Below are 24140 nucleotides of genomic sequence, written 5' to 3'. Positions count from 1 at the left end.
GGGAACCCGTCAGGGCCAGGTGTCTTGCCAGAATGTAGGAGGGGAATGGCCTCAAGCACCTCCCCTAAAGTGAAGGGGCGATCCAAGGCCTCCCTGGACTCCCGCGGGAGAGAGGGCAGCCGGGCGCCCGTCTCCTCAAGCAGGGCGACCAGGGAAGCCTCAGCCGGTTGCCTCGCATAGAGGGCCGTGTAGAAGTGTGCAAAGACGCCTGCTATGGCCTTCGAAGTCGTCCGCAGGGAGCCGTCCCGTGCCCGGACCTCTGGGATGATACGGTGGACTCTGGGGTAGGACACTAGATTGTGGAGGAGCTTGCCATTTTTGTCGCTCCCTCCGTAGATCCGCGCCACAGAGGAGCACCAGAGCATCTGGGCCGAGTCCAGGGAAATCTGCCAGATTTCTTCGCGGATCAGCGCGAGCTGCCTGGTAGGGTCTACACGATCGAGGAGTGTTTGGTCATCCTCCATCCACGCTGCCCTGGATTCTAGCTCAACGAGACGGGCCAGCCGGTCCGCACGCTTAGCATGCACAAGCCCTCTCGCCACCCCGCGGATCACGACCTTGTCAGCCTCCCATAGGGTGCCAGGTGACGGAACCGATCCCTCATTAGCCGAAAAATAATGAATCACTTCCTGCTCCAGCGAGTCCACCAGCTCTAGGTCCTGAAGGAACCAGGCGTTAAGACGCCACACCGCACGCGGGCCCGCCTGGGGCGAACCAAGGCGGAGGGAGACGGGAGAATTGTCAGATAGCCCTCGGGGTAAAATAGCCACCCTGGAGTCCGAGTGGCAGTCAGTGGCCGGGAGAAGGAGAAGGTCGATACGGGACTGGGTATGGTGAGCGGCCGATGTGTGGGTGAACTGCACCTTGCGGGGGTTCCAAACTCGCCACGCATCGCACAACCCCAGGGCAGAGGCCCATCCCGATAGGGCCGAGGCAGTCCGAGCTGCGGAGGTCCTGGTCGTGTCACAAGAAGGGTTCAACACGGCGTTAAAGTCCCCTCCCACCACCGTCAAGCCCCTCGGAAGGGCGGAAATGATTCCAGTGAGGCATCGGAGCGTCGTGGGGAGAAGAGCAGACGGGACGTACAGGCTCAGGATGTTCAAGGGGCATCCCTCCAACACACCGGACACCACCACAAAGCGACCCTGGGGATCAGTGTCGGCCCTAGTCAAGGTGAATGGCAGACCTCTTCGAAGGAGAATGGCCACCCCCCGGGACCCACGAACAAACCCAGAGTGCCAAACCATCGCAAACCCACAGCGGGCCAAGAAATTGCACTGTGTGCCTAGGAGATGGGTCTCCTGGAGAAGGAGGACGTCCGCCGCGTGGCGGTGGGCCGCCCGGAGGATGGCCGCACGTTTAATGAGATCCAGGAGGCCATTGACATTCCAGGAGAGGACGTGGAGGGGTTTAGTCAATGCATAGGCCATTAGGGGGGACGGGAGCAATGGGGCAGCCATGGGCTCCTAGAGGAGGGCCCAAGAAGGGGGAGAAGGGCCGCACCCCGCAGGGCCAGGAGGACTGGGTCAAGTGTGGCATACAAAGCATGGACGCCAGGGGCCAACGGGAGAGGGAGGACAGGGGGGCCGCCGCCCGCAGCGACCCCGTGGCGGCCCGTGGGCGGCCAAAAATAACAAACCATGTGAAAAGGAGGACTAGCATTCAAACCGAGACCGTTCAACTGCAGTGTGTTCGGAAAGAGAGCTGCAACCTGCCACTCGTGAGTGGCAACAACACAGGCCGTGCAACGGCACGCCAAAATCAGGACAGAGGGCGGCCCGTAGGCGGCCAAAAACAATAACAACCAGCTAATGGGAGTCAACGGACTCCCTACCCACCCATACCCCCCAACACCCCCCACCCTACACTTCAAAACATGAAGCATCTGTCGCCCTAAATGCAATCCCTCAACAGAAAACACCCCAATCAGGGGACGGGTGCTAATCTAAAACGGTTAGCTAAGGGTTGGAACTACGGTCAAGGAACCAATAGGGAGGACCCCCCTCCATGGTGCAGGATACAAACCAACAGTGCCAAGCAAGAAACATCACAGTGTAAATTAATGAGTAAGACAGATGACAGTCTGAGAACAGGTCTGCGTCTCTGGGGCGGTGCAGGGAGGATCTCATACCCCCAGTCGCCTGGCCGGAGGAGTTAGTCAGATCTCGGGTGAGACCCTCCGTAGGTCGCTCGCTCGCCAAGCGTCAGGCCAAGTCCCGAGGGGACGTTTCCAGCATGTCGATCCCTCGGGCGACCGGGGACAGAGAAATAGCACGAAACCAGGTTCAGGCCTCCGCCTCTTGTGAAGAGTCCCGGATCACCGGGCTGCCGGATAAGTCCAAGTCCGATCCAGATTGGCGCAGGTCCGTGCCGGGGATCAAGGGCTCACCCCCGGCGGTCTCGGTGGAGGGCCCCGCCGCCGGGGATCACCTCGATTCGGGGGAGGAGGAGAAGATGATCGCCGCCCAGTCCCTGCAGGCGAGGTCGAGGCATCGTGGCATCGGCGGCCCCGTCTGCGGGACCCAGTCCGGCGCCGCCGCGGCTTGGGCTCCCCGCGGCCAGAGCTGGCGGCAAGTCCCCGGGAGGGGGAAGGCATCCGGGTAGATTTAAGGGGCCTCTCCTCCGTGAGCCAGGTCCAGGCGGCCTGGGGGTATCAAAGAAGAAGGATTGATCTTGAAAGAGGACCTTGAGCCGTGCAGGGAATAGGAGACCGTATCTCAAGCCCATCGCCCGAAGCTTCTGTTTAACTTCATCATAGGATTTCTTTTGGGACTGGACTTCCCTCGGATAATCTGGGAAGATCATGATCGTGGAGTTCTGAAACTTCAGGGGACCCAAGTCTCTGGCGGCACCCAGGATGGCGTCCCGGTCCCGGAAATTAAAGATGCGGAGGATGAACGGCCGGGCAGGACCCCCCGGAGGGGTTTGGGTGCTAAGGAGCGATGGGCCCGCTTGATGGCGAACCAGGGGGAAAGTTTCTCCGCCGGCATCCAGGAGCGGAACCAGGATTCCAAGAAATCAGCCACCAGGCCCTTCTCCACCCCCTCCGGAAATCCAATGAGGCGGAGGTTGTTCCGTCGGGCGCGGTTTTCCGCATCCTCCGCCCTGCGATGGAGGTCAGACGTCAGGGTTTGAAGGCGGGCCACTTGGGTCTTGAGGGTGGCTAGGTCATCCTCGGTCGAGGATATACGGGACTCCGCATCAGAGATGCGCACCGTGGCATTCCTGAGATCTTGCCGGATGAGGGCGACATCAACCCGTACCTCCCCAATCTTCATCTCCACCTACGCCTGGGAGGCGCTGATAGCTTGGAGGATGGTCGATAAGTCCCCCCCTCCGCCCCGGAGGGAGGAGGGGGTCCTGCGCCGGGGCCAGGGTCTGTCCTAGTGAATTGGTCCATACGGAGTTGAGCGAAAGGAACCGAGGGCTGTGTGTTTTTCCCCCTTACCATGGCTCCTCCAGGAGAAGCGGGCCGAGGGGGGCCGGCGTCGCATGTGCAGGTGGTCAGAACACACGACCTCCCGATGGGCGCAGGAGGTCAGCTCTTGGGGTAGTACAGGCCGAGACAGGGGACCACCTCTGGGCACCGGGTTCCCCCTCGGTGCGGGAGGGAGGACACGGAGGGCTGAGGATCAGAGGGGAGTGACTCGAGGGAATCCGCCGTGTCTTAGGTGTAGGGAGGTAATCTAGGGCGGGAGCACTCCAGGGGTCGCTCCGGGCACAATGTCCCAGGGCGCTGGGCTTAGCCCCAGCCGCGAGAAGGCAGGACAGGGGTCGGGCGGCTCCCTCGCCAGTCCACAGGTTGCACTCTTAAGAAGGCAGGTGGCGAGATGGCCAGAGGAGACTCAGTGGACGGCCGCTCAGGACCGGCCTTCAATCAGGAGCAGAGGAGGGGGCCTAGGACCGCATGGCTATCCAGCGCAGGGTGGGTGAGGATCGCAGGGAAGGCCAGACCAGGTCGTAAGGCAGAGGGTCCCAGACCAGTTCTCCCAGGATGGGGAGGCACAGCGGGCAGTCCCGGTGACAGGCGCAGCGCGGGGGATGCAGGGACAGGCGGTCTTCCAGCCCTCACACCAGTTCACGGGCGAGACCCTCAGGGGCACCAACCCCTTCCCTGCCCCCTCCTCACCTCACTCTCCTCGTGGTCAGGTCAATCAAGTGGGTCCGCAGTGGTGCGTTCCAGCGCAGGCGTCCACTGATCAGGGCAGTCAGGAGTGCCCAGAGTCTAGGGCCAGGCAGGGCCTCACTCCGGTGCAGATCGGCGTGTTGTAGGGAGGGGGGCAGGAGCAGCCAACCCCAAACATCCCCTCAAGCTGAATCCGGCCTCGTCCCCACCGAGGACAGCGTGGAATGGCACTCTCCCTCAGCGGCTCCGCAGGGGCATCAACCAGGGCTCATCCTCCGGGTCCATCGCCGGGTCACTGACCTCCGCCCCCACAGGAGATCACCAAATCCAGGCGGGGGGGCCCCCGGTGCATGGAGCGGCCCCCGCATGCGTAGGCGTCCCACCGCAGTTCCGGGCAGCCGCGGGCCCCACGCGGCAGTCCAAGACCACCTCCGAACCGGCGGCAGACACAGGGCAGCAGGCGGATCCCCACGGGGCCCGCTTCCACTCCACCAGGCCCCGGGATCCGCGGGAGTCCTTACTTTGGGCGGTCGGTATATGGATGGCACCCCCGGAACCGCAAACGGGGCAGGCCGCCCCGCTGACGATCCAGGGCTCACCAGGGCACGGGCCCAAAACTGAGCAGCCGCGGCAGCGGCTCGAAGTCACCGCGGCCCTCGCCTGGGGGCCGCCATTTTGTCTGGCGCGCGGCCCGGAGAGGCGGAGTAGGCTAGAGCGGTGTCCGGCCTCCGGCAGGGGCCGCAAACAGCACCGGAGGACGCCGCAGGAGTAGGTGTGTGCCTGGGCGGCGGCAGAGGTTGCAGGTGGTGGCTGCTGGCATGGGTATGGGCAAGGACGGATGACGGATGGGGGTCCGGAGCGCACTTAAAGTGTGACCGCCATCTTGACGTCCTTGGCCACTCCCCGAGATTTGCATTCTTAATGCTAGTTTTCTTTACTGTGGCACATGTTCTGGTCCTGTTTATCAAAGTAACATTATTCCGTATGCTTGAACTAAGGTGGTCTCAAAGCTTAAAGTACCGGTATAGCATTACTTGTGTTATATTTGGGTTAGTTTGCGCTTAGACCCCTGTAACTTTTTGACCACATAAGGTATCCATGCCAAATTTGTGTCCTTTTCTTCCAACACCATGGGGTTTCTGAAGGTACCCAGGGTTTGTGGATTCCCCTAGAGGTGACCCAGAAATTAGCCAAAATACAGCAACATGTAGGTGTTTTTGAGAAAAATGGGAAAAAAGTGCTGCAAATGAAAGCATCTGTTTTTTCCCTGCAAACGGTATCAACAAAGAATTTGTGGAGCTGAAATCACCATTTTCCCAACTTTTAGGGACTGACAGACTTTTGTCAGAAAACCAACATTTTTTACAGAGTTTTGGCATTTTACTGGGATATAGCCTATTTTTGCTATTTTTTGTGCTTTCAACCTTCTGCCAGTTAATGGTAGAAATGGGTATGAAAGCAATAATGGATCTTGGAAAGCTATATATTTTAGAAAAGTAGACAAAACTCCGAATTCAGCAAAGGGGAAATTTGTGTAGCTCCTTCAAGGTTTCTTTATAGAAACTAACAGTTAAATGTAGGAAAAATTGAAAATTAGTTGAAAAAAAACAGCAATGTGTGCCATCGTTTTCACCTGTAACTTCTTCTGAATTTTGACAGCTGTTAGAAATCAATATACCGTTACATCCGCAGGACCTTTCTGGTTGTGGGGATATATAGGACTTGTAGGTTCACCAAGAACCCGACGAACCCAGAGTCAATAACTGAGCAGCGTCTTGCAATGGTTTTTCATTATGTACTGGGTATATAGCAATTAATTTGGGAAAATATATACATGGAAAAATCGGTATGAAAGACACCTATGTATTTAGGAAATTGGAACAAAATATAGAGTTTAGAAACAGTAGATATTTGCACATTTCTGAATTTGTGAGTACCCATAGTGGGGAAGAGGCGAAGAGGCGCCTACATCCGCCAGCGCTTCAGTGCGCATGTGTCATCGCGGGAACGCCTACATAAAGCTCCTCCCTGAGCGTAGCGGGATCGCGTAGCGGGCGCGCCTACCCGTGGCCGGAGTCGTGCCAGAGTCCTGCCCGTCTGCGTCCATCCGCGCTCGGTCGCGCTGGCTCGGTGGTGACTCTATCATCAGGTACTGCCTTGACTATGCCTACGTATACCAGGGAAACCCTCCTGGCGATTAACAATCGTCTGCCACCCTGTGATGGAGCCCGTGTTTACCCTCTGTGTGGCCCTCACCGATGTGCTTGTGGTGGTTGGCTACTTGAAGCACCATCTCGCTTGGGGTCTAGTATAGCGCAGTCCGCTATATGCAGTAATGCCTCTTCGCGTCATATTACCATCTGGAATTTGAACGTAAGGTCGGCGGTCAAGCACTATCAGGATATTGCTGACCTTATGGACATTGACCCCCCCGACATCTTTTGTCTGACAGAGACATGGCTGCAGGATACCGATTCCACTGTATTGAATCTGGCTTTTCCTGCTGAGTATTCCATCTACACGCTCAACCGCTCTTCTAGAGGGGGCGGAGTCGCTCTTGCAGTAAAATCCTGCTACTCCTGTGCCTGGACAGTGCAGAACATTGCGGGATGCGAAAGCGCCCTGTTCAAGGTTGCAGTTACATCGCACTTCACCTTGTCATGGCTGCTTATTTATCGCCCACCTGGTAGCTCCGTGGCATTTCGGGAGTCCCTTCCTGAGGCAGTCAGTGCACTGGCAGTAGGGTCTGCCAATTTTTCCATCGTAGGAGACTTGAATCTCCATTTTGACACCTTGTCTCTAACCTCAGTGGGTGGGATGGTGGCGGACCTCGAGGCCCTTCAACTGTTCCAGCTGGTCTCGGACCCCACTCATACTGGTGGCCACATTTTGGACCCCTTCTTCTCCAACTTAGAGGGGGCTACAGTGGCCTCCCCCTTCCCCCTGACCTGGTCAGACCACTCGCTCGTGACTATTTACTGCCCTCTGATAGAGGCCCCACTTAAGGCGTCGCTGCGAGCCATGCCCAGACGGCGTTGGAGCAAACTAAAGGCGGAAGATCTCTATCGCCTTCTTACTGACGATCCACTGGGTGTAGCGGAGAACGTGGAATCTGGTTATGACCATTTCTGCGGATGGGTAACCAGAGCTCTCGACTCCCTTATCCCGATGGTTTCGAGTAAGTGTGGCCTCCGCGACCCCAGCCCCTGGTATGATGGCAATCTGCGGGCCCTGAAAAGTGTCTGCAGACGCGCAGAGAGAGACTGGAGGAAGAGGTATGACAGTAGCAAAAAAACCTTGTACATGGCTACTGTCAAGTCTTACCACCGTGCGGTTTGTAGAGCCCGGGCTGCATATTATGCTCTGGAGTTTCGCTGCAGTGGGAATCCTGTTAAATCCATCTTTAAGGCTCTTAAGGACCTTGTGGCAAGGAAGCCTGCCAGTAATTCCATCAGTTCCAACACCCACTGTGAAGTGCTGGCGGCTTTCTTCCTGGAGAAGGTCCAGACCATCTATAGGGCCTTTCCCACTGCTGCACAAACCAGCGCGGGGTCATCCATCTTGCCGGGTCAGGTGGTGTTAGACTCTTTCCCCTGTCTCTCTTCGGAGTCTTACACGGCCTTGGCTCTTCGAGTCAAGTCTGGGTCGCCGGCAGACCCGCTCAAGCCACTAATGTTCAGATATCAGACCTTTGCTCGCCCGGTCTGTGACTTAATCAACATGTCTCTATCATCTGGCCAGGTGCCTTTGAAATGGAAGCATGCGGTAGTGATGCCCATTTTGAAAAAACCATCTCTCGACCCTACAAAATCGGAGAACTATCGCCCGATTTCGCTTCTCCCGTGGCCAGCCAAACTCGCGGAGGTGCACGTTAACACCGCCCTCACTGATCATCTGTCGCGTACCAACATTCTGGCCGATACCCAGAACGGTTTCAGGGCTGGCCACAGCACGGAGACGGCACTGTTATTCATGGTCGAGCACCTGCGGGCAGTTCTGGATGCAGGTCAAACGGCGGCGCTTGTTTTGTTAGATCTAAGCGCCGCCTTTGACACGGTCTCCCATGAAATTCTCCTGCAGCGTCTTGAGGAGATAGGGGTGACCGGCACTGCACACCAGTGGTTTCGTTCGTTTTTCATGGACCGTTCCTTCTGTGTGGCTGCCCCGCCCTATCAGTCCAAACGGCATCCTCTGTCGCTTGGGGTCCCACAGGGTTCCTCGCTGAGTCCCACGTTGTTTAACATCTACGTGAGGCCGCTGGCTGAGGTTGTGAAGCTCTGCGGTATGACCATGGTGTCGTACGCAGATGATACCCAGCTAGCGGTCACGATCAGCGGGGACTCCGGGGTGGATGCCCCAAGATTCAGAGAAGGACTTCGGGCGGTGGCTGGTTGGATGACGTCCAACTGTCTCCAACTAAATGCCAAAAAAACGGAGGTGATGGTCTTTGGTAAGCGGACGGAACTATGGGGAGACTCCTGGTGGCCTCCTGAGCTGGGTCCCACCCCCACTCCGGCTGCGGAGATCAAAAATCTGGGGGTTTGGTTGGACCCCTCCCTCAATTTTGTTGGCCACACCAAAAGGACGGCGGCGTGCTGCTTCGGCATCTTGCGCAATTTGAGACCTGCTCTTAAGTACTTCGATGCCGCAACCCGTCAACTCGTGGTTCAAGCGACGGTTCTGGCTCGGCTGGACTATGCCAGCTCCCTTTTTATAGGGTTAAACCAGGCCGAGCTGACCCGTCTCCAAAGAGTGCAGAACGCAGCGGCCAGAGCAATCGTAGGACTTCCTAGGTTTTGCTCGGCCACTCCAACTCTGCGAGCTTTGCACTGGTTACCCGTTAGGCAGCGGATCCATTTTAAAGTGCTGTGCATGTCCTTTAAGATTCTGAAGGACTTGTCGCCTCCCTTATTGCATCAACTTTTGTGCCCCTACATCCCGGGCCGCTTTCTGCGTTCTTTGGACCAAGAATTAGCAGTAGCCCCTCGATTCAAACTCAGTCGGGCGGGGGGTCGCTCCTTTAGGGTGCGGGCAGCCGCACTTTGGAACGCTCTCCCCTTGAAAATCCGGACTCTTGGCGACTTGCTCTCTTTCCGCAAGGCCGCTAAAACCTTTTTGTTTCTCCAGTTATGTTAAATTTTTAAACCCCTTTTTTTAATATTTTCTGCCTCCTTGTTGTGTTGTCGCCACCTTGTCGGTGCACCGGGACGCTCCTTCGCTGGAGCAGCTGTGCGCAGTACAAATATCACTAACATAACATAACATAACATAACATACTAGCATAAGAATTAACGGTCATTTTTCAAAATGACATTTTTTACACATTGTCTTTCATTTGGAAGGCAGAAATGCATCGAAAGTCAATAGGTAATAAAAGTTGCTCTACAATTCTGTGTTACCCTAAGTCTCCCGATAAAAATGGTACCTCACTTGTGTGGGTAGGCCTAGTGCCCGGGACAGGAAATGGCCCAAAACGCAATGTGGACACACTTTATGTTTATAGTGAAAACTGATCCTTTCTTTGCAAAGTGTCTAGCTGTAGATTTTGAACCCTAGCTCTGCTGGCACCTGGGGAAACTTAGCAAACCTATACATTTTTTAAAACTAGACACCCAGGATAATCCAGGATGGGGTGACTTGACTGGCTCTCATCAGATTCTGTTACCCAGAATCCCTTGCCAACCTATAAATGTGTCCAAAAAAAGCACATTTTCCTCACATTTCTGTGGTGGAAAGTTCTGGAATCTGCGTGCATCCACGAAATTCTACCCACCCCGCTTTCCCCAAAGTCTTCTGAGAAAAATGATGTCTCACTTGTGTGGGTAGGCCTAGTGCCCGCGACAGGAACTGCCCCAAAACGCAACGTGGACACACCACATTTTCACAGTGAAAGCCGACCCCCTTTTTTTGCAAAGTGTCTAACTGTAGATTTTTAACCCTAGCTCTGCTGGCACCCAGGGAAACCTAGCAAACCTATAAATTTTTTTAAACTAGACACCTAGGGGAATCCAGGATGGGGTGACTTAACTGGCTCTCACCAGGTTCGTTCTGGTTTCCAGAATCCCTTGCAAACCTAAACATTTGTAATAAAAAAAACACATTTTCCTCACATTTCTGTGGTGGAAAGTTCTGGAATCTGCGTGGATCCACAAAATTCCACCCACTCCACGTTCCCCATAGTCTTCCAAGAAAAATGGTACTTCACTCGTGTGGTTAGGTCAAGTACCCGTGACAGGCAAAGGCCCAAAACCTATTGAGGAGACATCAAAATTACCTATCACAAACCAAGCTGGTTTTGCAAGGGGTGTCCCATGAGTTTTTGGCCCTGGGCTCGGCGGCCATCTAGGGAAACCTACCAAACCCACACATTTCTGAAAACTAGATACACGGGGGTGTCCACCATTGTATGGCTTGCATGGGTCCCCAATATTTCCCAATCCAGAATCCCCTGCAAACCTCAAATTTAGCTGAAAAAGTCATTTTTTTCTCAAATTTCTGTGTGGGAAAGTTCTGGAATCTGTGTGGACCCACACATTTCCTTACCACCCAGCGTACCCCAGGTCTCCTGATAAAAATGGTACCTCACTTGCGTGGGTGAGTCAAAAACCCGCGACAGGCAAGGGCCCACAACTTATTGAGAAGACATCAAAATTACCTATCTCAAAACAACCTGGTTTGCAGTTAGGGTCACCTGGATTTTTGGCCCCTGGCTCAGCGGCCATGTTGGGAAACTACCAAACCCACACATTTCTGAAAACTAGACACCAGGGGGAGTCCAGCCAGGTATGGCTTGCTTGAATCCCCCAACTTTTTCCTACCCAGAATTCCCTCCAAACCTCAAATTTAGCTGAAAAAAAACACATTTTCCACATATTTAAACAAGAGGGTTCAGCACTATACAACAAGTCTTAGCAATTCAACATCAGTGTTCAGAAACAGTAGACACATGGAAAGATAATCAAATCCAAGATGTATGTTTCTTAAAGGATTTCTCTTTACTTCTTATTTTCACAAAGGCAGAAGATCATGGCCCACTCGTTTAGTCTCCCAAAGAGACTTCTTCAGGGCTTCACAAAGTAAAAACAGTATATTCTTTTTTTTTTTTTTTTTTTTTTTTGTGAAAAACCTTTATTGTGCAGTAATAAAAAGACAAATACGGGCCCACAACCCACAGGCCGGCCACAGAAACTTATAAAGCACGAGCGCATGCAATCCGGCGACACAATAACACAGGGCTACATTAGCGAGCAGGAGAAGTTACACCATAAATCAGCATGCTACCATGTCGCAGAGGCGATGAAGGTTGATTTTAAATGTTTTTTGTGATTTCAATTCCGTTGCAACTAGTAAGGTCGACTTTCGGCTTTTCAAAGAAAGACATAAACCATAAACTAAGAGAGCAGAGTCCGTGCAGGCAAAACAAAGCTTGAGTAAGAAATCAACATCCAGGTCAAGAATCAAAAAGTCAAGTCCCACCAGGCGGCATGGCAACGCAAAACGTGTGCAACAGGGGTATCGGAGCCAGCAATCTAGCCAACATGCACTGCCACCCACCCGCTAGCAGGCCAAAACACGGACCTAAAGAGAAAAAAGAAAAGAAAAGGGACAAAACAAAAGAAGAAAAATACAAGGCTCCATAGAAACAAAAAATAAGAAACTAAAAACCCCTCCCCCAACCCCCCACCCAACACGCATGCAGAGGCTACGGCCTACCCCCCCCCAGCAGTGTGTCTGTCGCCCAATAAACCCGAAATATAGAACAAGAAAAGAGAAGAGAAAGAAAGAAGAAGTGGTATAAAACCCAAATTATGAGAGTAAGTAAGGACAACCTAATCTAAAACTCCCATAGAAACACAGAAAACCGGAGGAGGGCCAGAATCAATTAATTAATCCCGGACTCCACGGCCCGCACAGAACCCAACCCCACCAACAAGGATCAAACACAGGACATATCAGGCGCAACCTGAAGTGGGGAGAAAAAACACCCAGTACACACAGCGCAGTAAAATGTATCAAAAAACGTTCCAGTCCGGGTCTCCGCCAGTCAAGTAGACAGGATCAGCAAGAAGAACACCATCAGCCCTGGCCCGAACGTTGAAAGCCCTCCAAACATGGCCACCGCTGGGACCCCACCGAAGGCAGAACAAAGGGACAAGATGGCCGTCCCCAATAGAGAAGAAGCAGAAGAAGCGGAAATGAGTATCCCCCTTTACCAAGAAGTCCAGTGTCCCAAAGAACGAGTGTCCCCTCGAGTACAGGATGAAACACACTCCATCGTCGTAGGAAAGAGGCTCCGGGGGCAAAGGCAGCCAGGAGGGTCAGCAACTGGGAAGGCGGCAAACGAAGTAATGGCAGTGATCGCTCCGGCAGAGTCTCAGATCTCAGGGCGGGGGAAGACATTGTAGCCGCGGCACCGTCGGTAGATGGAGACGACTCATGTATGCCAGGGACAGTCAGCTCTAGTGCACTCGCAGGCTGAAACATTGTATCCATTCCAGGAGAGACTGAAGGCAGCAGGGAGCCGGAGCGCCACGGGCGCCGCAGACCAGATGCAATGTCAATCGTACGACCCAGCTCTCGGGCGTAGTGCAGCCATGTAGCCCTCAAATCGGTAAGAGCTGCCAGGATGTCGCCGCAGGTCGGGACCCGCCGCCGTTCTAACCGGGTCTCACCGAGAGTGGACGCCATCGGTCCGTCATAGCGCTCACACCCAGGCAGGATAGTACTTCCAAGGGACAAAGAGGCACACAACTCCGCACCCTGGGGGACCGGCGCCATTACCACTCCTTAAAGAGACCACAACGGAGGGAGGGGGGCGACCTCAACACCGGGGAGCTTCATGCCGGATCGCCGGTAGGAGCACAGAGCACCATCCAGTGCGGCGCACAGGGAGAGCCCCCGTGCCTCCAGTCGAGGAGGGCGATCCACAGCGAGGAACGGGCACCAAGATGGAGTCAGCCCCGCCCGTCAGCAGCTGAACAAAGAGAAGCGACACGAGAAGGGAACCTGCCTCGCCAGTACGGACCTCAGCCATGCAGGGAATCTCGCCACTTAGGAACGGGCACACACCATCTCCCTCTGCAGGCAGCAGTGCCCCATCAAGCGTCAGAGCATCCCAAGATCGTCCCAACGACACCGCTATAGCAGCGCCCAGCGGCGGCGGCCAGCACAGGGTCCAGGGACAGCCACGGAGAACAGCCAACACATCGAGTCCTCCGTCAAATCAGCAGGCAGAGACCTCGGAAGAACGCCATCGGAAACAGCGCCGTTAGATCGCTGTAATAACGTAACATAGGCACAGGATAAACAACAGGATGTCGATGCAGGAGTGGAAGGCTCGCGGAGCCGGGAGCCTACACGTCCGTCTCGTCGGCCATCTTGGCTCCTCCCCCAACAGTATATTCTTATAGGCGTTTGTACATATCAAATGTTTCAGAGTCCAATGTTCGGAAGAATTCTAAGTAATGAACAACGTCCGCAATTGCATGGTAACCCACAGCTAATGATCTCCCAGTATTCCGATTCGAAAAAAAACCTTTTCCACATATTTTTGGGTGGAATCACTGTTGAGGCACAAATGTCCTACCCCACAGTGTTCCCTTCAGTCTCCAGAGGAAAATGATACCTCCCTTGTGTGGGTGCGGCAAGGGCCTGTGACTGGGAAGAACCCAAAACATAGGGATTAAGGGTAAAGCACCGAAAATTCTAAGCGCTATATTTTTTAAAAATCTATTTTTAGCCAATTATGCATTGGACACCCACGCAAGTGTGGTGTCATTTTAATCGGGACACTCCTCGGCACATCAGTGTCCTCCTCTAAAACATGCACTTTATCCGCACTGAGAGTAGCTTCATCTGCACTAGGAGTAGCTTCATTATCAGATGATTCCTCGCGGACAGAAAACTCACTGCCTGAATCTTGCACTTCCTCCTCTCCCCCATAGATGCACTGTCAGTCTCATAATCATGGTCAGAGGAAATTCTGCTGCTAGCCATAATCTTTACTAACAAAGGTAACTTGTCAACAACAACAAACACATTGTAAAATAACTAATAAACAAAATGTGGCTTTATCACCACAGACCTATATACTCAAACTATACCACTCACCTGTCAGAAGCAGATGGACTCACCAGCTACTCTGCACGGACACAGCAAGGACCAACAATATCCCACTAAAAAAGAAAAAAAAAAGAAAATTACACATAAGATAACGCAAAAGACATCGCAAAGAATTTCACGCTCCAAAAACAAACTAAATATGCTGCTGTTTTGACACCAGTTACTTAAAATTCACTTGTACAGGACAATAATACTCATTTGGAGTAACCACTACAAAAAATGTTTTTCTTACCAAATAAATGCAACTACGCAAAACTGCAGAAACCGCAAACAAGAACAAAAAGTACTAGAATAAAAGGAGAAACTAAACATTACAATCACATTTGCAAATAATGAACCAGTCCACGCACAATCTACCAGCCAAGCTGGTGGGCCTAAAAGCAAAAGGCTGACCCCAAGGGGAGCAGAAACAGCTGAAATATTCAACCCCATAAAAGGGAGCGACCCTTGTCCATCGGGCCGCTCCCCACAAACATCTATATAAAAAAAGAATTTCCTGGTGGCCTAGTGGGCAATCTGAAATCATTTTGGGCTAACCCTCCCCAAAGAAACGGCCAGACAATATGTCCCCCAAAGGGAAGCGACCCACATGCATTACAATAAAAATAAACTAAAACAAAAAAAATCACTGGTGGCCCAGTGGGCCATCTAAAAAATGAGTTGGGCCGATCTGCACCCCAGGGGGGGCAGAAACGGCCAAACAAAGTCCTCCAAAGGGGAGAGACCCTTGCCCAAGGGGCCGCTCTCCGCATGCATTACAAATCGATTAAAAAAACAAAAAAAATCCCTGGTGGCCCAGTGGGCAATCCCAAAAATTATTTGGGCCGATCTGACCCCCCTTCTCTCCCCCCCAAAGGGGAAGAAATGGCCAAACAATATGTTCCCCATGGGGAGCGACCCTTGCCCAATGGTCTGCTCCCTGAATACATTGCACATAAAAAAATAAAAAAATAAATAAATAAACAATCCCTGGTGTCTAGTACGCATTCCTGCTGCACGGTCGAGCGATCGTACAGCAGGAATGCTCAAATAGACATCGGCGGAAAGGAAAACCCTTTCCTTTCCCCCGATGCCTCTTTGTTTCTAAAATTCCCCCCTCCCTGAGGAGAAACTCCCCTTCTCCTCCTGGAAGCAAATGGCTTCCACTGCATCGTGTTACATCTAATGATGTCGATGGATGATGCGCGCTGACTTCATTAGATGACGTGGAGGAAGGGGTGGGGGTAGCGGAAGGGCTTCTGCTGCCCTCCCCGGGGGCGGGGGGTCAGCATGATCGTCGGTCCACGGGGGAGCGCCACGCTTCCCCCGTTGGTGGGTGCTAGGACCACATGCCCACCGTGTCTCAGGACGGCTGGCCGTCCTGAGCACCGAAAGGGTTAAACGCCTCGTTGGACGGTTTGTTTATTTTAGTATGTCTAATTTCTGTGACTGACACAAACTCATTTTTGTTTTGATACTCATGGAAGTTCACCAGCAAGTTTTCTTATTTTGTCTGAAGCTGTTTGACCAAATATTTTGATCATAACATATTGACATTTAATTTGCTTTGGCATACTGCGTGCATATGTTCACTTATTGTGTAAACTAAAATACAGATTTTTTGTCACTCTTGACCAGTTATGTACCTTCTGAAAGGTCACCAGAGCGCACACTGTTGGATGACAACCCAGCCTTGCAGACGCCCCTTGTCTGAAAAGGAAGCCTTTCTTTTGTGGCTTGTTGTATTTGAGGCACAATTGCTTGGAGAAAGTTCAGAGAGAGACAACTGGAAATACTTTTTAATTACATTACATTTTGTGAATATTTCGATTGTGGGTGTTATATCAAGAATAACATTCTTTTGTTATTTTTGTGCATTTTCTGCGACTAAACAAGCATCTGCAATGCAACAGGTGTTGCATTTACTTGAGTTTGAGCGATTAACATTGTAAATGACACTGCCTTTTTTATGGTTTGGTTTTTAAAACCTAAATAAAAGGTATTGACATTTACAATGCCAATAGCTTAAACTCTCGCAAACACGAGACCTGTTGCTTTCCAAATGCTTGTTTAACTTGTTTGTATTACATATCTATGTTTGAATGCCACTTTAGTGCAATACGCTATTGAATGTTGGTGTTTATGTTGCTACTTTCATGACCTGTGCAGTAAGACGCATGAGTGGTGATAACACAGAAAAGACAATTTAGAAATTGTATTTACATTAGTGTTAGACCTGGCACCATTGGCGTGGTCTCCCTTCCATTTTTTTGCTGTTGCCTCCTGTGTTTCTGCTGGTCTTGGTGCTTTGGGCACTTTGCCACTGCTGTTGTGTGCCAAAGTGCAAGTGCTCCCTATTGTAAATTGTTGTAATGGATTAGTGACTCCATGATTGGCTATTTGATTTACTTGTCAGACCCTAGTACAGTACACCATGTGTGCCCAGGGACTGTAAATCAAATGCTGCTGGTGGGATTGCAGCACTGGTTGTGCCACCCACAGAAGCAGCTTGTAAAATGTGGCTCAGGCCTGCCATTGCAGAGCCTGTGTGCAGCCTGGGGCTGCCATGTCGACTTGGCAAGTGCACACACTTGCCAGTCCCTAAAACCTTCCCTTTTCTACATGTTAGTCACCCCTAAGGTAGGCCCAAGGTATCCCCATGGGCAGGGTGCATTGTATGCAAAAGGTAACACATGCCCTGATGTGTCTGGCATGTCCTGATAGTGATTTGCAGCCAATTTCGTTTTTCACTATTGCAAGGCTACCTGTTCCCATAGGCCAGAATGGGAAGTTTGATTATAACATCTTATAATCCTAACTGACCCAGATAACTAAGTAGAAATTCAAGTTTAGTATGCCTGAACTCAGAATGTTAAAATACATATTTTAGTGAGGGTGATTTTTACATTCTGTGTTTGAAAGTACCACTTTTAGAAAGTAGGTATTTTCTTGCCTAACCATCCAGCTTGCCTCTGCTAGGTTTGTGTATTCATTGTCTGGTTTGTGAGTGACAGGGGGCTGGAGAGGGTTTTGGCTCCAGCAGTCTGATCGGTCAGGACTGGGCTGAATAGGACCTGCATTGAATAGAGAGAAGGGGGCGGAGATTTCCTTTCACTGACCTGAGACCTCATAGAAAAAAAAGAGTAGGGGGGAGATTTCCTTTCAGCTACCTGGGCCAGGTCTGCTTTCAACAATGCTGTCTCCACCTCCTGCCAGGACGCTGCACAGAACTAGTTTTAGCTGGGCACAGGCACCCTCTGCCTTCAGAGGACAAAGGATTTACTGGTATAAATATTAGGGCCAAGACCCCAGAACTTTAGATCACTTCTGGGAATCAAGACAAACCTTTGCCAAGGAGAAGAACCAAGGAAGCTGAATTAGGAGACTGCCCCTGTGCTGTTTGCTATTTCTGGGGTTGGCCTGCAGTGGTTACTTTATTTACCAAGGAAAGGGGAAGAGAACTTTTGTGAACTTTTTATCATCTTGAAGAAGAATCTCCAAGGGCTTGAAGTGTACTGGCCTCCCGCCTCAAGTCTCAGGGATACAAGACTTCAATACCAGCTCCCCTGAATTCCCTTGCTGGGAATTCAACCTTCAGAGAGGTGCCTACTGTTGTTTGGGCCCTCTGAGAAGACTGCATGTCGCTGGGAGCTGGAAGCGCGATGCAGCAAGGAAAAGCGTGTCGCCGCCGCAGCAGTTGCTGTCACATCACCGAAGAAGCGTGCCGCCGCCTTAGCTGTTCGCCGTCGCATCACCGACGAAGCGTGCCGCATCACCGGAGAAGCGTGTCGCTGCCGCAGAGGTCGCCGTCGCATCACCAGAGAAGCGTGTCGCAGGGCCTGTCACGGCTCAGAAATTACCGATTTTGACGCACGGCCGTCTGATATGCACGCATCGCATCCAACATTGTCTCATCGCATCAAAAACGCCATTTTGTTGCATCGCACCGGATTGTTGCATTGCATCGAGGCGCCATCTTCTCTCATCATCCCCGGGCCGCAGTAAGAAACGACGCATCAACTCCCCACACAGTAAGGAAGCGACCCATCACCTCCCCTGCGCAGCAGTAGGGAACCGACACATCCACTACCCTGAGTGTAAGGAATGGCGCATCAACTTTCCTGCGACCTTTTTGTTTGTATTGCATGACGCATCCCAGGTACTTTGAGAGTAAAGTGTTGCATTGACCCTCTACATTGAACTAAGCTATTTTATACCATTTTAAAGTCTTATTTTTCATTATAGTATTGTGGATTTTTGTTGTTTGGTCTTGTGTTAAGTCTAGTAAAGATTACTTATTTTTCTAAACTGGTGTGGTGTCAATGTGTAGTGTTTTCATTGTATCACTGTATGTGTTCAGAAATGCTTTACACACTGCCTCTGAGATAAGCCTGTCTCCTCGTGCCAAGCTACCAAGGGGGTGAGCAGGAGTCATCCAGGAGTGTAGCCCCTTACCCTGACTAGAAGCAATGGTCCCTATTTGGACAAAGGTACCTACCTCTGCCAACAAGAGACCCCCATTTCTAACAATTACCGATAGACTGCATTAGGTATTAACATATTTATTTAAGTTAAAACAGACACGTATGGACAACGTGCCTTTGTTAAACTCGCATATTCTTGTGTCCAGAATTAATGTGCAGATCGTTTTCAAAATGAGATGCAAACAAATGGTGCAAAACACACCAAGCCATCATTTCTATTGTATTTCCATTGCTAGGACCAGACTAGGCCTTTTTGTTTTTCTATCTTCCTTTATTTTCTCTCTTTAATAAATAAATGTTTAGGAAATGTTAAACCATGGTAGTTCACCTGCGTTTGACTTGCTTAAACGTCTCATTACTGTAGAATGTGCTGACTTTATATTAATGTATTTCTTCTTTACAAGCTGAATGTTCTCATTGTATATAGGTAGTGTCTAGCTTCCACATATTCACACACTGATGAATAAAGAACAGTACATTAAAACAAATAGAGCTTACAAGAAGACCTGAATCCCTTGATTTATCCAAGGTGCTGAAGTAAAATGTTTGTCTTTAGAGTAGTACTTTGTTACGCAGTGGAACCTGAAAAAGCTTTAGTTTAGGGACTGCTGAGATTTTCATGGAGAACATGAATGCAACAAGTATGAATGTTTAGTAACTACCTGATACATGTAAATAGGGCACAGTCTACATCGTTTCTTTACTGTGGGAACGAAGAACGAAGCAGCAGACGATTGCTGTGTATTGGCTCGAGTTGACCTATTAATGGAATACATTGATGCATGTTTTGTGTTTTTCTATTAGTGCGTGTTTCCTAGTTCGAATATGGCAGATTTTTCTGAACTACTCCTTGTGAGGAGTTATTTTCCTGACCCTCTCTGATGCCCTCTTTTACAGACCTTAGCTGAGAGCTACTGCTGACCGCTTTAGTTAATTGCCACTTGGGCAGTGACTCATTCGATTTTTCTTTCCTTTTCCTTTTGATTTGACTGGGGTAGCTACTGCTGTAACCATTGCTTGCATAGGGGGAGATGGCTGAGTTTCTTGAACTGCACTTTACGGAGAGTTCGCCTGCTGCTGAAATGCTTCACTGATCTCACTCTTTCCAGGAACTCTTTGTGGGTTCTACTTAACTCTCTAAATCTTATTTATGCAGAATAGGGATTTATTCATGATTTTCTTTATATATTTGTAAACTGTTTTATCTGATTTACTAATTTGAATAAAGCGAATAAAGAATTTAATAATCTCTTAATAAAACAAAGGTTTTTGAACCTATCACTAACTCTCAACATTGCCTTAACTTAAATGACTAAAATTATGATGTAATTTTAAATGGTTTGATTTATGCTCCATTCTAAAACGGTGACAAAGATCCATTGGCCTGCAGAAGAACATAGCGCGGAGCTAGATCCCACTTTGTAAGTCCCGGTTTAAACTAAGTACTGGATAATTTATAAATGATTCATTTCTGTGCTATCCGTGGTCTTGAGTGTTTTAGGCAAATATTTTATGTGTTTTTATTTTCTGCAGGAGTAATTAAAAACGGTGGGGTAAAGCCTAACATCATTCCTTCGTACTCTGAACTAGAATTTTATCTGCGTGCCCCCTCTCGGAAAGATCTTGCCGTTCTCCAGAAAAAAACATCTGCCTGCTTTAAAGCTGCAGCAGTTGCTACAGGGTGCAGGGTAAGTCTTTTGAAAGCTGCATTTGACTATGTACCAAGGCTGTAATCCGCTGATTTTTGCTTTTCGTTTACTTACATGTTAAGACATGATGGGTTGTTTTTGAAGTTCATTCAACCATGTCGTCTCCACGTTCTTGTAGTATAACTTTGATAGGATAGACTAGAGAAAAGTGATTGTGTTAAGATGTTTCCAGCATGTTGTTACTGTGATGTAGGTGCTCGGTTATTTTTTCGCAATTTTAATTGTCATTTTATTCCTCTGTGCATCTCACGCACAGCATTTAGGTTTTCACCCCCTTTTTGTTCCACGCTTTTATTAATCACAAGGTTAGTAAGTTTCTTCCTTTAGCATGTTTCTTTTTAAACATTAACCAGTGCTGTAATCTCCAGACCCGTGTACAGGATTCATAGAACATTATTGTAAGGAATAGAATTACTTTTTCCATTGTATTGAAATATATACTTTTAACAAAGTATAAGAATTAAAGCTAGCAAAAAAAAAAAATCAATGCGGTGTTGTATACTTTCTTTAATTTTCCTCATTAAAAGGCAAAAAAGGAAAGCAAATGAAAATTGAGATCCAGAAACCCAACAGTAAAAGTTGAGTGGCACTTATGGCAGAAGACTGCTCCAGGGCTCCGTAATACTTCATAGTTTTCAGGTAACCCTCAATAAAAGTTTTGGCTCCCTGAATGCTGAAGGTTGACGTCATTTTTCCATTAAAAGCAGTTTTTCTTCACCAGGAATGTTTTGGTGTCTACATCTGTACCTGTGTAGGTTGACATCTCAAGAAGCATCTGCTAATTTTCCTTTCCCACTTTCAACCAGCATTCAGTTTTAAAACTGTGTAGCCTCCGACATGATGACATTCTCTGATTCCCTTGTGGTCTGGCTTGTTGGAAACAAAGGATATATTTTAACACAAGCTACTGCTGAGGCATACACACCTCTGCAACATACGAATAGCACGCTCCATAAAAATAGTTTTACTGTCAAGCAACTCACTCCCAGACGTGCTGGGCTTAGCAGAGCATAAATAGTACCCTTCATTATCCTCCAGTTCTTCACAAAACAAATAAAGCAGGCATCCGAACATGGAGGGGAGGGTGATGTGTGGCAGAACTTCTACATTTGATGGTGTTGAATGTACATATTTATTGGGCAGATCTAAATGACAAGTTGACAGAAGAAAAAATTGGGTATCAGGAATAAAGCCTGGCGCTCTGATCTCTGCTCACTGGTACCCCCACCCCCACACCAGTGTAAATAGAAATTTTATTTGAAAAAAGTCCAATACCTGAGAAAATCCACTTCTCCGTTCGTTTCTCCAGATGAGCATTAATTGGATACCAATTCCTGCCTCAGGCCAGCCAACACGTGTTTCGTGACACGTATCTTCTTCTGGGTTATCAGATAAGAATATATTCATTGTAATATAATAATGTCCTATAAAAGTCTTCACATAACATTACTCAGAACATAATACAATTACTTCATCTCAAACATATATTCCAGGGGATCAGTTACTGTTACACACTTGTTAAAGAAAATTGGTATGTTGTATCATCATAAATTTTACCTACTTAATATGGCCACATCACAATTATGTAACATATCTTATGGCTTACATATCCAATACATGAATACCATAGTATCCCATGAGCTGCCACTAGAGTGCTTCAAAGAGAATTATTTCAAGTAATCATCCTCTATTTCAAATCGTTTGCCTCACTTGAAGTCAGTAATGTCAGCGATAAACCTTAGATTGTTCTTGGTAATTGAATGATTTTCTCAACCATCTTCTGGTGTGCAATATACATATCTTCTTCCATAATAAATGAGCATGGATATGTACTAATAACTAATTATTAAGAAATTGTAAAAACTAACTACCTTATTCCAATGTTGCCTAAGGTGAAAAACATCCGCTCGCTCAACAATTGTCCAATTCCATGGTAAGAAAATCTAAAGTGTAACCAAAAAAATGATAGACCCTTTTACCTAAGAACATTATGCAATGCCAACCCCACATAACTAATCCAGTACCCAAAAACGTTTTTGTTACCTCCTTAATGCAGTGTTATGCTTGACAGAACGTCTGCTTATGCAGCACTTCTTTTGAAAATTAAGGGGCTGATTACGATGCCGGTGGGATGCATGTCTGACCAGCATCATAGTGGAAGCGAGACAACCTGAAAAGGAGTTGGTGTCCCGCTTCCCAGATTACGATCTGACTGCTCTGTTGGTGGTAGAATCGTGTATTTTTTCCATTGTGCCTTGAGCTACCTCTCCCAGCACAAGCTGCAATGGAAAAAATGCAGAGTTTATTCATCCATCCATGTGGTGCAGGGATGTTCAGGGGACACCACAGGTCCCCCCACCTCCCCAGTCCCCATAGCGGAGGGCCAGAGAGCCCTGCTAGAGGCCCCCAAAGTCACTCTCTGCCTGCCTTTTCATGGCGGGCGGACCGCCATGAAAGGTGTGCAGTAAGCGAAATTGTAATCCCGACTGTGGAGCCTAAGCTGGTTCTGCTGCCATTTGGGGATTACATTTCCAACCGCCGCCCGACAGTCTCTATGAGCTTGCCAGACGCGGGGCCGTATTCCCCTGCGGGTTTCCCTCCAACCGCCAGTATCATAAAACGGCAGTTGGACAGAAACCTCTGAGCTGTCGGGTGGCTTCTTGTCCTACATCATAATGAGGCCCTTCGGGAATACATCTAGAGTCAAGATGCAAGCTTTCTGTAGATCAAGCATTGAGTACTTGTAGTGTCCGACTCAATGTCAACTTGGCAACCTTTTCAGCCCATGGTTATTGTCATAGTGTTTCGCTACAACAATTATCCCAATTGCCTTTTCAATGCTTTACTTGAATGCTTAGCACAAGGAACTGAATTTTTCCTTCTCTGATTCCTCCTTTTTTAGTGTCTTATGCAGATTGCGGTTTACAGGGTTATGGTTGGAGAAAACACCTGGCCAAGGCGCAGAAAGGCACAGAAAGATTTTGCAAGACAACAGTATAGAGTTCATGTCCCCCTTTGTGGTAGGGGCAACAGCAGCAGAAGAAATCCTATTGCTACAAGAAAAAGACTCTAATCTACATGAGAAGGAAATTACCCATGTATAGCAGTTACAAAACCCCTTGCAAGCTCAAAGTAATCTTGCTCTCCTCTATCAAATAAATATATATGAAGCAGGAAGCATTATTAAACTGCTCATAGCATTGCAGAACATCGTGCAAAAACATAATTATCCTTAAATTATATACATAGTACATGCCCTGAAGTCCAGTAGCTATTTTTGACCTGGCTTGTTTAACAGGTTTGTCTGTTTGTAAAATTCATATTTAGTAATAACTCCTCAAAACACACAATGAAATATGATTACTCCTACTTTTCAGTGAAGGGGAAGCATTTAAAAGAGGAGTGCATATGCATTGCAGATCTGTGACTTGGGGTGAGTGTCTGAAAAGTTTCAGCACTCCGGCCATCATTTGCTTGTGTTTGCTTTGTTCACCCTAAGTTGGCATGGTATGCCCAGACGTGGGTCCCTTGTTCACTTTGCTCCTGGATTCAAGCTAGCCTGGCTGATGAGGGCTGTTAGCCCGAAAACGGTCCCAGAATGCTTGTTTCCGGACCAGGGAAGACATTGCTTGGCAGTTCGGGCTGGACTGTACCCATGAGGCACAGAGTCAAGACTGATTTGTACATAGCTGTGTCTAAACTGGCGTGACGAAGCGAGCT

General features: G+C 49.3%; 1 protein-coding gene across 2 annotated transcripts in view; it reads left to right on the top strand.

Moving 5' to 3' along the window:
- The window catches only part of PM20D2 (peptidase M20 domain containing 2), a 234338-nt gene that overhangs the window by 52296 nt on the left and 157902 nt on the right, over positions 1-24140 (top strand). For both annotated transcript variants that reach the window (XM_078648282.1, XM_078648281.1), the window contains exon 4: positions 20245-20399. In XM_078648282.1, the coding sequence (XP_078504408.1) occupies positions 20245-20399 (155 nt within the window). The remainder of the gene's footprint in view (positions 1-20244; positions 20400-24140) is intronic.

Source organism: Lissotriton helveticus, chromosome 6, assembly GCF_964261635.1.
Source record: "Lissotriton helveticus chromosome 6, aLisHel1.1, whole genome shotgun sequence".
NCBI classification, from domain to species: domain Eukaryota; kingdom Metazoa; phylum Chordata; class Amphibia; order Caudata; family Salamandridae; genus Lissotriton; species Lissotriton helveticus.
This window is presented reverse-complemented; position numbering and strand designations above follow the sequence as displayed.